Source organism: Vidua macroura, chromosome 5, assembly GCF_024509145.1.
Source record: "Vidua macroura isolate BioBank_ID:100142 chromosome 5, ASM2450914v1, whole genome shotgun sequence".
NCBI lineage: Eukaryota > Metazoa > Chordata > Aves > Passeriformes > Viduidae > Vidua > Vidua macroura.
In genome coordinates this window covers 36953893-36970454 of record NC_071575.1, presented here as the reverse complement: position 1 = coordinate 36970454, position 16562 = coordinate 36953893, and the positions used below count along the sequence as shown (strand labels likewise).

The window sequence follows — 16562 nt, the reverse complement described above, 5'->3', positions numbered from 1 at the left end:
ACTACAGAAGTTTTCAAGTGACTGGCACTGTTACACCTAGTTTCTGTGTTTCACCAACATTCAACTGGAAACCTCATCTATCATTTTCTTCCTTCCCATGACTAGCAAACTTCATTCTTTCCATTATTTTTTAGGAAGAGACCATAATACAAATGCCTCAAGAATACAGGCTTTAATATGCTTTAATAGATCATATTCTGAAGATGTTTGCACTGATGATCATTGAGGCAACCCCAAAACAGCAGCAATTTAATTGATTATCAGTATATAGAGGATACTTTGTAATAATAATTTTCTACTATTGTGTCAAAGTTTAATAATTTTGTTTTGCAACTCTTTTGTCTTCCCACTGTGAACAGATATAGTTTACCTATTAGAAAGGCAACTCCAAGAGTTCAAGGCACAGAAGTCTCCCACAGAGCATCACTGACTGAGGCAGGCAGATTTGAAATCAGATGCCTGAGCAGTGTAGGAAGCAAAGAGGTTTCTTATTAGTTTCTGCAGTCTCATATGGCAGACCCAATCTCAGTGCATGCAAGCTTGATTAATTTTGACTGCCTCCATTCAGCTGCAGTCAAGCTTTTCCTCTCCTAATTTTTTTGTGCTACTTTGCAGACAAGATTGCCCAAATCTGGACTGAGCTGTCTACTACCATGGAAACAGAATAGCATTCTCAAGAGATAAACACTGCATCTCCACTGCTTGTGCTTCAGTCTTGCTTGCCAAAGTTAGAGGCGCTGCTACACATTTCTGCCATGACCCATAAACTGGAACCATTACCCTACCAGACCAGGGAGAGCCAGATAGGAATCACCAGATCCACTGCAGGTAGCATCATCAGCATTTCCTCCTCAGAGACAAGGTGCCAGTGAGCCTTAAACAGCTGTGCAAGGTCATGCTGAGGTGGGAAGTCTTGGCAGAAACAGCATAACTAACTGTGAGTTAGTAGCCCTTCTTAGTATTAGGAAAATAATGCAAGGTTGTAAAATTTTAGGTTTCTCCATGTATTTTAACAAGTCAGGTAATATACTTAGAGTAAAACCACACTGGTCACATTGACTGTTACACTTAGCTGTCAGAGAACATGACATGTCCATGCTGGTCTTGTAAACATTTCAGCAACATTTGATATTCTTGAGATCTTTTCCCAATTTGTTTTGAACTGCAGTGCTCTAGAAGAAGTATGCCTTCCTTAAAAGAAAAAAAGAGCTGGTTTGGACAAATGTGAGGTAGGTGCAGGCTGAGGGGCTGCTGTTGCAGCAAATACTGTTAAGCACACCACCTGGGTCAGGGACAGGAGGTACAACAACACCAATAAAACACCAGCCACAGCCACCTACCTGTCCTGTGCATGTGGGTGTAAGTGGAGATGTGGAGAGATGTGCCTGGACTGAAGGAATGGGGCCATCAGGGCATAAGCAGTCTTATCTGAGGCCCTGCACACCTCCTGCAGTAGGAACCCAGAACAGAGACAGGTGTTAGGTCCTGGACTGATCTCATCTGTCCAATCAAAGAAATGGGGCTCAACCTCTAACATCTGTGTTCAGTAAGAGTGAATACCCACTTTACTTTTGCTAGTCACTATAGTTACGGTGATTTCCATAAACTTTTCTATATTCAGAAAGAGAATGATACATGCCTTAAAGTTCTGGAAGGCTGTTTTTTCTTTGGAATAAACATGCAGCCTAAAGAGTGTGACAGCACAACCATAAAGCAACTGCCTAAAGCAGCACATGCCTGCCAGGGACTAACCGAGACTCTGCCACAACTCTCCTCTTCTTGAGAATCGGTTGCTGTAAAACCTCCATCCCCCTACAACTTGAAAGCACACAGGCTAAAATGTCCTGAAAGTTTAATACCCCTTTTTAAGAAGACATTTTCACTTCAAGATCACAGTGCATATGCAGCAGCATGGGTACAAACTTCCTATCAGCCTCTGGTGGGAATTCAAGGTGCTAGTTTTGTAACTTCCACCCTTCTACTTAGCTTGCAACTGCGCCTTTAAGAGGACTGGCAGAGAGACAGAAGTCAATCAGCTGTAGTTGGGAGCACCATTTAAATATGCAAGACAGCTGCTAGCAAGGTATGTGCAGGGAAGACCCTTGCTGTCATTGTGCTCCACTGCACAGGTTCTCATCTGCTTTTTCTCAAGATCGAGGCTCACAACAGCACACACACAGAGCCAACAAAATCCTTCCTATTAGATTTTTTTGCAAATGTTGATTGCCAAAATGGAAGAAGCATTCTCATATCAAGTAACAATTGTTTTTTTAGAAAACTTTATGCAGCCAGGAAATATCACATGGGAGATTCAAAGGCCCTCTCTAAAAAGTAATAGCTTCTAAAGATCTGCTTGCAAATCACCTAAACAAAGAAAATCCTCATAATATTTTAAACCCCTGCCAGTCTAGGGACCTACCTTAGTGTTCCTGCTAGGCAACGCAGAGTTGAAGAATTGCTCTTTCTAATAATCTTTTCACACTAATAATTGCTGCCATAGGTACTTGTTAAGCAAGATGCAATTTGAGATGCTTGCTATTACATTAAAAGTGAGATGTTTGTATCATTGACACAGTATTCCCTGTCTCCCATCCTCATGTCTTCCTGGTCTCATATTTTTTTTCCAATTCATATTTTACATTTTCTGAGGCAAGGATTATATCCCAATGTAGTACTGTGCATCGTGCCTAGCTCAGGCCATGACACATCTTCAAAGCTAGAAAGCACATTAATGAAACAGTCACTTGTTGCATCCCGGGTTTGGGTTTAGATTAGGGGTTCTAATCTATGTTAGCTAGCTGAGTCCTGTGTGCCCCCATGCACCCCCTGTGTTTCCCCCCGCCCCGCGGTGGTTCGCTCCAGGCTGCCTGCCATTGGAGCGTCCCCCCGTCACTCCTGTGACCACTCCCCCGTCCACTCCCGGGAGTTCTGTGTCTGTCACCCCGATCCCACGATTCCACTCACCCCAGGCCCCGTGTCCGCCCCTGCCATGTTCCAGTTGGTTGCCGTCTCCACATCATCACCACAGCGTCTGTCCCAATGGGGCAGGAGGGCGTCTGCCCTCCCTGTCACACCCCCTATATCATCCCGCTCCCCCTCCGTCCCAGCCGCCATTTCCTCCACGCAGGCAGTGGAAGCGCGGGTCACGGTCTCCCCGCTGCAGCTCTCCACGACAATAAACCTTTCCGCCTCCCTCGTGGGTGATTTGGACATTCCTTCCCTCTTCGCCTCGGGCCCTTGCGTGGGCAACAGAACCTGACAAGTCCTGGCCGGCACGCCATGGCAGCGGCACGCGGGAGAGAAGCGTTGAGCCCGAGCTCCAGAGGGAGGCAGTGCCGAAAGGTGCCGGAGCTGCCAGGAGCCGGGAGAAACAACGCACCACCGCAGTCAGTGACATGTCTCAGCTCAAAAAGATTCAGCAGCAAAAGGGGAGGCAGAGTAGAAGAAAAAATGCAAAAAGAGATGCTCTGAGAGCAGAGCTTCCGACTAAAATATACCTTTAAATTTCTCTCACTACTGTGACTAAAAGATTGGTACTCCTCCTCCATAAAAGGAAGCTCTAATTTAAAATCTAGCAGTATCATAATTAATGTGAATATTATACTAATAGTGGGGGGAAAAAAAGACCACTGCTTATCAGGTTCATTTACATTTTTAAATAACTCCTTGGCTTAGGCTTTTAATAATAATTTTGACAATTTCTTAGGATGCTCCATATGCTAGGATGGGAATCCTACATCCACCCAGCACTTCCCTTAGGCAAAATGCATTCAAGAATACAGATGGGCAAGAAGTCCTATGGTTCATCATCTCTCCTAAAGGGAAAAGCATCTCCACATCTTGTTTTGGTGACAGGACAATCAGCTGCATGCTACAGAGTGGACATAAGGCATTTCCAGAAGGACAGATATGACACCAGCCTCCATTTACATTTTATTAGATCACTAAACTGACACCTACTATGCCAATTTTTGTTTGATGCTTCTGAACACTTTTTATCAAGACGGATATTAGAAACCAGCAATTAAAACTCAGTCTAAACTGATGTTGTCCTCATTCTGGGTTGATTTTTTTTAAAAAACATATTTTTCTGGCTTTAAATTGCTCATAGATGAGTTAAGAATGCACAGCCTACATTCATGCTGCTATCAAATAGTCTCTACAGGCCAAGAGCACAATTCAATCTAACAAATTATCAAAAAGACTGTCTTTGAAGTTGAAATGCAAAGGAACAATTTGTAGTCCATGTTTATTTGGAACTAATACAGCTGCAGTTTTTAGTACTCCTTTCATTTTAGTGAGAGAAAAATGCAATTAAGCCAAAAAGAATACTAAAAAATTAGTAATCTTGACATAATCCTGACTAGTGTCTAAAGCAACCTTGTGGACTGCTCCTTCAGGGTGAAAGGCAGTTCACAGTTTTATGTATTATTTATGGTAGTAACTTCACAGGGGAGGAGGAGGAAGGCACTGCAGACATTAATACAGTAGCAAGTTGACAAGGGAGCTGAAGAAAAATCTCACCTGGAAACAGCAGTCCTCCACTATGTTTACTGAATAAAACCTTTCACTTCACCAGATTAGAGGCAACCTAACTTAAGTAAAAGAGAGGAGCGGGAAATAATAGATATCCTACATCTTGAACGTTGTTGTAGAGAAGCAAGCTTTGGCTTGTCTTACCTGCATTTCTATGCATCAGACTGCAACAGGGATTACTACATCTGGAAGTCTAATAAATATATTTTCAGCTGACACAAAGTATTTTCCATGAATTCTATTTTCATATGGTATCAACAATAAGCAATGGTAAAACCTATTCTAATAAATACCTGCATACATAAACATATTACATTTATTAAATGCATAAGAGACTATTTACAGTGTCTGACAAAAGCTGCTGTTAAACACCTTACATTTTGGTTCAGCTTCCTTTTACCCTTACCCCTGCTTTTAAGAAAATAAGGATTAAAAAAATAAAATTGTTCAGTTCTTCTTTATTTTCCATTAAAGATTGCATGTTTATGCTGTGGATTTCACTAACAGGTATCCTATGAAACAAAACTGGGAAGGAGAAATAATACTTCTAGTCAGGTAAAGCTGATGTAAACCTGTTAGGAGCCTGAAAAGAAGCATAAGCACAAAGCTCCCACAAAACTGAAACACTCATGCCAGATTTTCCAGCAGGAACATCTCCCCACATCTCAAAGCATGGTAGAACTTTGCCGTTTCACTTCAACTGAAATGATGCAAGAAAAATCAATTATTGAGAAGAAAATTTGTGAGTTAAAATCACAATGTCAGCAAGACTTAATAAAATCAGGTTGTGAAAGGAAAGAGAGAGAGAGGAAAGACATCTGTTATAAAATAACATCTCTATAATGCAAGGACCTCACTGGCAAGACCTTAACCAGAGCACTACGCCTTGTGTAGAACATTGAATTCAACACAAGGAAAGTACCCATTGGAACTTACATGAGAAAAATGAGAATGGTCTTCAGAATGTCATTAACAGAATGTCCTGTTAATGCAATTTTCCTAAACAGCCATATTTAGCAGACTTCAGATCAAAGGGGATGTAATAATAGTTTTCAAAGCCATTACATAAGGGAAGGATGGGCTAGTGGAAAGAGTAATCAGCTTAAACCATAGCAAGAAATATTCAAGTCAGTTAGCAAACAGCTTGTACCAACAATAGAACAGATTACCTGGGAATGTGGTGGAGTCTCCATTACAAGTGAGAAAGCACCATAACTGGAGTTTTTTCAGATAATACAGAATAATGGAGTAGACAACCTTGTAAAATCTCCTTCAGACAGATCTATTCTGACTTACTTTATGTGAAGGAAGAGTATTTACATGGACCAATAATACTACAGGGTAGGCTTTGCCTCATGACTGGTGTTCCAGAAGGAAGAGGGAACTCAAAAGATATGAATGAACAAAAAATATTAAAGACCACTGCTGCCATTGCAGCTGCAATTTGCTTTTATCTGTCCTGTCTCCTATCCTTTTCCCCAGAGAATTTTCTTGCTCGATGTTAGTTCATATTTTGATTTATTTCCGAACATATTTTAGCATTATGGCTGTTACTAAAGAAGCTCATTTCCAAGAAGGATGCTCCCAAAAGAAAAGTTTGGAGGCATACCAAGATAAAACTGGAAAGAGAACTTAGAAATCACATAGTCTCAAACAAGATGAAAAGTATCAAAAAATAAACACAAAGAATATGGAAAGTTAATTATTTGGCACTGACAACTGATTCCCTTCTCACTGCACTGGTTTTAATAAATAAATAACTGAATTTTTGGAGTGCCTGTTTCCTGTGGTTACTTGGATCTATGCAACAATAATATCTACAACAGATACCTCTCAAAGGCATATTAAACCCATAAAAAGCAGAATATCTTGGTTTAAGTTGTGTTGCTACATCAGGCACTTGCAAAATGCTTGTTCTAAGGGAAAAATAAAAGTACTGGTTTGACTTCTGTTGCTGTTTCCTTTGGTCATGAAACATTGAGAACAGAGAAGAACTCAAAAATGACTAGAGGATGAAAACAACTGCAGTATTCATAACTGAAGCCTACAGTTAATCACTGCATCTGCAAGGCAAATGCTATTGTCAAAAGAAATTACTTCAGGGGAATAATTTTACCACTGTGAGTGCAGGATTTAATTCATGCCAAGACAAATCATAGGATCCCAGAATTAGACACAGGAGTGATTAAGTGTTCACTTACTCAACACAAGTTGTAAGAAAAAAAGGAATATTGCTTTAGATACATCTCCAAAGCTGTTATTTTAGCTTCCACTGATATTAACCTGTGCTTTACTATAGCAGAGTGGGGTTCCCCCATGTGAAGTATAAAGCCGTGTAAAGCAGTTATCATCCAAGGCATGTTTATCCCAAAGGAAGTTTTGTGACCCCTCATCTGGGCCACCCAGGGTGCTGAGGGTCTCAGCCTCAGCCCCCAGCCACCATTAGGGTTAGTGCTAGGGTTTAGAGAGTTACAGAGCCTACAGCAAAAGCTGTTAAAATATTAAACATCTTTCATGAGAATTAAGCAAAAAAATCAAACCACAAAGAAATGGCTATTACTTTTCTTATCTCGAAGCTGTTTCTCTGGGGAGAGTGGACACACTAAATTCTGACAGTGGCAGCAAATTCTGATACTGAAGTTTCTGTGCACATATCCAATTAATTTCACCCAATATGTAACACATGAGAGAGGAGGAAAAAAATACCCAGAAAAGAAGTAGTCAGATACTACAAATTCCAGGCAAACACAACAGATGCTCTAATAAACATTAAGAAACCTGTGATAACATTTTTTTTTTTTCTCAAAGGTATTTTTTATCAACTTTAGGCCTCAAGTTCCTCACAGTCAAAAAGGGACACCACAAAAGTACAGGAGTCACAAAATAAAAATATTTCATAGGGTTATCATGCAAGTAATGTCTTACCAAATTTCTTTCCTAAGTACCTTCCAATCTGGTTAATATTTTGAAATGTCCCCTAAACAAATAGCCTAAATAGACCTCTTGCATCACTGGAGATGTCTGATGGTTACAAGAGAGTAGTTCTGACTCAACTTCTCAAAGACAAGATGGTTAACAACATGAAAAGCAAGTACTGAACTATCTCAGTCTCTGAATTGCTAAGTATGAAGAAGAAGGATAAACTATTAGAGTAATATCAAGGAAAAAAAATGCATGTGATTTTTCCACCTTCCTTTTTTCTTCCACAGAAACTTACCTGGTTTTTTCAACACATCAGAAATCAGTTTTAGGCTTTTCTACTATGTAGAGATAGCATGCTCAAAACCAAACCAAAAATAAAACTACAGTAAGAAGCAAAAACAAACAAATAAAAAACAAAAACACAAAAAACCTCTCACACAATAAAAAAATGCACAAAGAAAAACCAAAATAACCAACAACCAAATAACCAATGCCCATAAAAACAAAAACCCAAACTCCAACAGTAAACAGCACGTCCTTACAAACACACAGTGGTAGATACATTTTTAATCTTTTTGTTGTTCTGGCCACAAAGATGCACACAATTAGATCACCTGGCAGTAACCTATGGAAGAGAAATGAGTTTTTGAGTGTGAATCAGTAAAAATGCCTCCTCTCAGCAACAAAGCCAAGCCTGGTGAGGATGCTGCATTTGCATTAGCAGACAAAGTGAAGCTACTGCAGGTTTGCTCTTTGTGTGCCTGTGCTTCAATTTTTCAAAGTGCTCTTAAACATTTCAGCTTACAGTGTCAGTGCATATTCATGTCATGAAGTAGTTACAGACCTTAAGAATAAGGAGTTAAATCACTTAACTAATTTGTACTCTTCTGGGAGCCTGCACATCTAACTGGACAAAATATATTCACACCATAATGCATTTCTGATGCTCTCAACTACAGCAAATTGCTATAACTTTTTAGCAGAAGTGTAAATCATGGTGGCATGAAGACAACTAGTTTATTAAGCAGTGAGTTTCAGTGAGAATCTTCTTTGAGAACCCCACTTTAACTAAGAACAACTCTAATTTGGAAAACATGAGCAATTCTTAAAAAGATAGGAAATGTAGAAAGTTTTATTTGAAATGCATTTAAAAGCAGTAAACACAGTAGACATTTCCAGATGGTTTTAAAGCTACAAAGCATTGTTTAAATAAAAGGATTCAGGCCCATTAAATGTTCACAAGTAAATAAGAGCAAGTCAGAACACAATTAATCAGACCATTGAGACAACTCTTAATGAAAAATCAGATACCATACATCTTGGTTTGAATAGTTACTGTGTTTTTCTACTCACAGTAAGCATGATGAGCAAACCTTGGGAAGAATTTGGTTTGAATTCTTTGCCACCATCTGAAGTTTAGATAATGAGAAACTGTGGGCAGATAAAAGTGACTTTTGTGAATGCTATTAAAAATTCATCATAGACATCACATCTAATGAGGCAACAACTGATCACAGAATCAGTAAGGTTGCAAAAGACCTTAAAGATCTCAGAGTCCAACTTTTGACCAAACACCACCATGTGCTAAGTCATTTCTTGAACACTTACAGGGATGGTTACTCCATCTCTCTAGGTAGCCTGTTCCAATTCTTGATCACCCTTTCAGTGAAAATTTTTTCCTGATGTGTAATCTTAATATCCCCTCATTGCAGCTTGAGACTATTTCTTCTTGTCCTGTTGCCCAGTACAGGGGAACAGTCACTGCTCTGGTCCTGCTGGCCACACTATCGCTGATACAGGCCAGGATGCCATTTGCCTTCTTTGCCATGTGGGCACATGCTGGTTCATGTTTAGTTACTGCCTACCAGCACCCCCAGGCCCTTTTCCACCAGGCCACTTTCCAGGCACTCTGTCCCCAGCCTGTAGTAGAGATAGCATGAAGTTGTTGTGACCCAAGTGTAGGACCTGGCACTTGGCCTGGTTGCCCAAGCGTAGGACCTCACACAATTTGCCACAGCCTATTGATCCAGCCCAGATCCCTCTGCAGAGCCGTCCTGCCCTCTGGTGGATCAATACTCCCACACAGTCTGCAAACTTACTAAGGAGGCACTTGATTCTCTCATACAGATCATCAATAAAGGTATTAAACAGGACTATCCCCACTACTGAGCTCCAGGAAGCACCACCAATGACCAGTCACCAGCTGGATGTAGCTCCATTCACCACCACCCTCTTGGACACAGCCAACCAGCCAGTTTTTTCACCTAGCAAACAGTGCACCTGTCCAAGCTATGAGCAGCCAGTTGCTCCAGGAAAATGCTGTGGGAAATGGTGTCAAAGACTTTACTGAAGTCCAGGTAGACAACTCCCAAAGCCTTTCCCTCATCTACTAGGCAGGTCACTTGATCATAAAAGGAGATAAGTTGGTCAAGCAGAACCTGTGTAAATGACTTTGTAGTTAATAGAAATTACATAGCTAGCAGGTTTCACATAATTACCACAGTACTGCTTTCATTTTCAAGAAAATTTTGACCTTCAGAATTTATCTTAGATTATCCTGTTAGGGATCTGCCTTCAGATAAAAAAAAACAACACAGAACTACCAAAGCTATGTTCTTATAACAGCACCTCATTTCCATTATAACAACAAAATAAATTTGCAGTAGATATGACTTATACAGCTTCTTCTGACAAGCAGACACACTTAGTATACATCTACTTGTCTTGAATTTTTCTATTCCATAAGAAAATGTGGAACAATTTTCCTAAAAGCTTCACAATAAAATTAAACATTGCATAAAGAAACATGTCAATACCTCATTTCACAATAACTTTCATTCATTAAATTGAGCTACAGCTTTATCTGTTGGTACAATTCTCCTAAGTGAAAAAGTCTAAATAGAGCACATGATTATTTAAAAAACTAACAAAAATGTGACTTGATATTTTTTCAACAGTTTGAATGAACACATTAACAAGCAGATCCCTCTACAACCCCTCCTCAGAATTACCTGCCCTTCTCAGAATCACCAGTTCCAAGAACACTAATTAACAAAACCTTGCTAGCAAGAGAAATTCCAGCAGGAATGGGGAACAAGAAAATCATATTGAGTTGGAATTCTTGCTTAGAATATGCATTGACAAAATCTGCTTTTCCCTGTATAAAAATATGATGCCATTGAGCAGGATGGGAACAGAGAACTCCAAATCAGAAGGCAAAGAAAATGAACTCCCTTTATTTCAAATGTACCGCTCTCTATATAGAGAACATCGAGAAGACTGATTTCATTGGTCTTAGAGTAAAAACATCTCACACCATTGGTGGGCAGTGAATGATGCACAGTGGCAGAACATATCTATAAACAATGTGAACAACAAGATAGATTAGAGAATTATTTACATTCTTTCCCAACTGCTTCCCTGGCTCTTGCCTGCTTAGAAAACCTTTCTCTCTAAGCTGAGAATATCCACAAAAATACATACAGACTTTTGCAGCCCTAAAAGAACCCCCCCAAGATCCCTCATTTGAGGATTTAGAATAGAACCTCCAATACTTGTTACATTTGAGGCTACGGTCCAACAATCCAGACATAAAAACACACAAGTTATTAGAACAAGGAAGTGTTATATCTAGAGCATGCTAGTCAGCCACAGGGGACCAAAGTCCCTCCTTTCAGCATCCATTCCAGCACTGTCTTTTAATTCCTATGAAACACAAATTCTGTCTCAAAGGAAAACTGTTTTAATAACAGACTATAAATTCAAAACCAGGCAGACAAGCTTAGAGCAAAGTTATATAGTTTAATTGCACAGGCTTAAGAAATGCAGTTCAACATACAGTTCATTTCAGTGACGTGTATGAAAATCAAAGTCTCTCTCTCATTAACTGTGTATTTTTATTTCTTAACACAAAGAATTTTACAGAATTAGCAAGATGTATTACATTGAAAAGTGTACCTGTCAGAACATTTGAAATAGCAAAGAATATTTTAATTTATAATTTAATTTTTGTGGTGGCAGAGCTGGTTGTTTTGGGCCTTTTTAAAATACTTTTCTGTTTTATACTTTCAGAATAGATAGGAAATGCTATATGTCAGTTTGACAAAATACATAATTGCTATGTTTTAGCTAAAAAATCCCAGCAATATAAAGAAAACATATTTAAATATAAATTATTTGTTTTGAAAACCATTTAGCAAAATACAGGAAAGGAAGATATGCATTACAAAATACACGTGTGTTACTAAAGCCTTTGAGAGTCAATGCTCAGCTTCGGATGCCTGATCAAAATGACGAAGCAAGATCAGTCAAGAGGGTGCACAGGGCAAGGGGCTAAATGCTGTAAACATCTCTGCATTTTCAGTGCAGCAGACATCCTCAAAATTGGAAAAGGATGACCTGCTCTCTTTCAAGCTTAGTACCAGCATAGGAAGAAATAAGCAAGATGAAGACTGTTGAAAGTAAATTTCTGAAGGAAACCTATTATTCACATTTATGCAGTCAAATCTGAAGCTTTTCACAATGCATCATAAAACAAAATTATCTCTTGCACATACCCCTTCAGACATTTTAGTATTTGAATTCCCTCTTATTTCAAAATAGGAGACATTATTTTGATATTAAAAAAAATGGCTTTTTGTATGGGAAACAGCCTTAATAATTTCCAGTGAAAAGACATGAACAGAATTTTATTAGAAGAGTGGCTAGCATAACATAACAGACACTCCATGAAATTTGCCATGTATTATTCTGAAAGCATCTAAAGTTTTCTGTCCCTGAAATCAGTTTAAGACACCAATTATAAAGTAATGCACATCAAGATTACATCCTCTCTTAGTCACTCCTTGTTTAGAAAGTGTCCCTTCTTTTTTGTCATCTTCCACTCTAAACTCCCCATGAATTCTTTAAGATATTAACAAAATCATCATCACCCACAATTCAAAAATTTAATCCTTCATAGTAATCTTCAAACTCAGAACAGGACACTTCATTTGGGTTGCTGCAGGACTCTCCTAATGCTTCTAGAAATGATGATTTCATTTCTTCTTCTGCAGTTTTGCCTGTGAAAGTGTATTTTTCTATTGAATGCATTTTAAAGAAGAGTGAATATGTAGCATTTAATATACTTCAGGCAAGAAACTTTAAAATTTTAGCTTGCAAATATTTTTTCATGAACAAATTCAATATTCTGATTTCAGAATTAAGTAATTGGCTCACTTATTACCACCTGTAGAAATTACCTTACTTTAATAGCATGATAGAATTAAGTATCAACAGAAGACATGAGGTCAGCCAATTGCAATGAATTATGAAAACAGGATTTTTTTTCTTCAAATTACTGCAAAAGCTGCATAATACATTTGTAAACTAAAATTCTGAAGTTATCTTGTAAGAAAGTGTATGTTTACTGTAATAGAACTTCAAAGTTCTGGGAAAACTTTAAGAAGGAAATTGGCATTTGAAAAGTGTTCTGCAATTTACATCTTTGTCCTAGCAATTTTATAAAGATAATTTATAACTCGAGATTATTTCATTGAGGAAAAAAGTACAAAAAATATGGCATTACAGCACTGGAAAAAAAAAAAAATCACATACTGTATACCTATACCCCCATGTGACTTCATGTGTTACCATTAAAATCACCGGCAATATAAAAAAAACCCCTCTCTTCTACAGGTAAGAAAGAAAGGGTCATGACATCATGGAGACTTTCGCAGTGACTAGTTTGGTACATGGAGGTATTGTTTTCTAAAACTGACATACAAATATTTAAATTTCTATTTTTTTTCAATAGCAGACTTTAAACATTTTTGAGACTCCTGAAAAAATAATGAAGAAGCCAGCATTTCCTCTGCACAGGATGACAAACCCATCCCAGAAATAAATTAAGTTCCTTCTGAATAAATTATTCAAGTGCTGACTACATTCCGTGTCAGTTGGAATCCTTGCATATTTTGATGGAAAACAGTAATGTGAAAAGGAGAGTATCCTACTAAGCAAAAATTATTAATATCATATTTGCCACTGGTAACTTACAGCTGAAAGCTGCGAAATAACTGCTTACAGAGGTAGGGAAAAGAACTACTCTGCATACAGGCAGTATTAGCAGCTTGATAAAGGGCAGGTATTAAAATTGTGTATATGAACTCCATTACTACTTATGGTCATGTTCTGAGAGACTCATTTTAAGTCCTCAGATGAAGAAAACTCCCCTTTAACAGCTCAAATCTAAGTAAATATGAAAACAGTTTGTATTTCCAACCAGTTTCTGGAGCTGCTATCTCTGCTAACAAGATGATTTCCGTAGTTAAAGATTTTTGTTTGTTTGTTCACATGAATTACCTGCCAATACCAGAGGATGTTTCTTTGCACAGTAACATTTTCTGATGTCTACCATAGGCACGCTCCCAGTTTTGTTGAAAGCTAGTTTCATATAAGCCTATAGGGGTAAAAGAAGAGTTTCATATAGGAATCTCAGGGGGAAAAAAAAAAAGTGGAAAGATGAAACAATCAAATACACTTAACTATCTAGTACATACTTTTAAACATACTATTAGTACATATGTTTGCTTTTTGTGCAATGGATTATGTCAATTTACCTATTTTATGTAAGGCATCAGATACGAGAAAGTCATTCCAGATTATGCAGTTTCATGATTATTTTACCTCAACAGTTTTCACATCAAATGTGTGTCCCCTGGCCAACACAAAAAAAAATTGTCTTCTCTCCCTAATTTCTAGCTCGTCCTTAGAATCAGAAGTTTAGCTGCTTCCCTTCTGCCTCCTCCAGTTATTAAGATTCCACATCATTCTGACAGAAGCCTCCACACAGCCTCTCCAGCACTGCTAACAGCAGCTTCATTTGCATTTCAGTTTACTCAGATACACATGCTTGATATGTAAGGCCAGGAGAGTCAGATCCTCCATGATTGAAAGCATGAAAGTATATGTCGTTTCTCTTGATCTTGATAACTAGTTGCTACTCCTTTGGCTGGTTTGTGATCAGTGTCTGATACTGCAAACAGCTCCACATTACATTATAGACAGATAACAAATGCCATTTCACATATGACATGTCTCACAAATATAATGACTCTTACTGTTAGCCTCAAAGGAGGCAAGTATGACTGCCTCCTATTTCAGGCACTGTGGGAAGAAAGTCTACACATGTAGATTTGCCAAAATAAGGAAACAGACTTCTGAAAGAGATCGTCTCATGGTGCCAGACACTTTATACACAGGACTGAACTATAAGAACAGCACATATGCATGAAAACTCAAAATAATAAAGGAATTAATTCTAGAATTTAAAATTAACTAATTTAACAATGGAACAGCATGCAGTCCACTAATTTACCTTTCTGTTAATAAACTGATCTGAAACTTCAAGAAGTCAATTTCCAGGTACAGAACTTAAGAAAAATAACAACAAAACCGAACAACTAGAATATGATGAATAACTAACTCCAAAGTTAGACTGAGAAATATTTACACTTAAAATATCTGCGATAAAACTTACTTTTCTTACAAATGTTTTCCTATATTCATTCATTTCTCCAAAGATGGCATGAGTAAATTCTCCATAGTCAACCTTATCTTCTCGTTATCATCAAGAATAAGCCATAAGGATTCAAAGTCCTGAAATTTAAAAATATTTGCCAAAGTTATTCACTATATCCTGAAATAGAACAATTGCCATAATGGGAAATTACAGTATTCTCAGAAAGCCCCCCCAAACTTCTAGATTCAAACTCACTGAAAGATTTGTTACAATAATGCATGTCACTGATGGCCATAATTCACATTATTCACAGTTCTGATAGCTGTGAGCTACTTTTACAACATAATATATAAAACAAAGAAAAAAACCTAAGTAAAGAGCATAAACTAAATTATTTTTTTAAAGCCTAAAGAGAAAAAATGGGTTGCAATCACACTTGCTTCTTCATGTCATGATGTAAAAAAAGACTGCATGTTTTAAAATATTTTTTTTTTTATTTTTAAGAACTTCACATAGAACTGAGGGCAGAAATGCCAACATACCATAAGGAAAAAAAAAAAACCCAAAAGAAAGCATGCACAACCCAGGTATTAAACTATAGATTTAAGCAAAGAAAAGAAGCAATTTCATAAATTAAAAAAGATAATACCCATGTTTACAGTTTCAGCTAGACTCACCCCTTCAGGCATTTCCAAATGTAATACTTTTAGAGCTTCTTTCAAGGCTGCCTGAGAGAGAAAACCATTTCTGTTCTGGTCTATTTGTCAGAAATACTTTCCTAAGCCTGTTATAACCCAAACTCCTCTTTTACTTAATGTTTCTCTGAATGTACCTGAGGATTTAGAGAAATAAAGGACACAACGTTTACCTGAAGTTGTCCACTTGTTATGAAGACAATATAGAAGTAAAGAACACCATTTCTACATATGATGGTGCTGGTTAGAAAGACATACCCATGCATTCAGGCTCCCTTGTCTTTGATGAAAAAATGCCAGTCCAAAAGGAAGTCATCAGTTATTTAACATTTGAGTGAAAAATCATATAAAGTATGTCTAACAAGCAATATCTAACTAACTTTTTTCAAAGAGATCACATAAGGAAAGAAAGAATGGCTGTTGCCCTCAAATTGTTCAGACTGTAAAACTGCCTACTTCTGTGAGATCTGATTACACGCCATGATTTAACATACAAAGTAACTTTGGAACTTCAGAACAATATAAATATTCTATTATGAGACACAAAGTTGCTTCTTTATTCCACAAAGTTGTTAAGTATATGTGGGAACAAGAACAAACATGACTAATTTGGCAAAATCATTCCCAAATTATACACAATTTCTATGGTAAGACTTATTAAATACTTCAGCTAGCATATTCACTTAGAGTATGCCGAGTTTCTCAGCATACTCTGTTAACAGAAGTCACCTGCTATTACCTTCAAGTTACTTGTATCTACAATTTTAAAGACAAACAGAGGCAAGGTGAAAGAAGGAAGTTTCTTCCAGTGATGCTGAAACTCAGGTGTTTATTAAAAGGCGCCTTGATGTACACACACAACATTCTTCCAGGCCACACCAGCAAACCTTAGATGCAGTCAGATAACT

General features: G+C 37.8%; 1 protein-coding gene across 1 annotated transcript in view; it reads right to left on the bottom strand.

The window, feature by feature from the left end:
- Nucleotides 1-11239: 11239 nt before the first annotated feature.
- Nucleotides 11240-16562, bottom strand: part of CAPS2 (calcyphosine 2) — a 30149-nt gene continuing 24826 nt past the window's right edge. Inside the window, 5 exon segments of the mRNA XM_053978852.1 lie at nucleotides 11240-12518; nucleotides 13801-13897; nucleotides 14978-15063; nucleotides 15066-15096; nucleotides 15637-15791. Coding sequence (XP_053834827.1) covers nucleotides 12343-12518; nucleotides 13801-13897; nucleotides 14978-15063; nucleotides 15066-15096; nucleotides 15637-15791 — 545 coding nt within the window. The 3' untranslated portion in view covers nucleotides 11240-12342.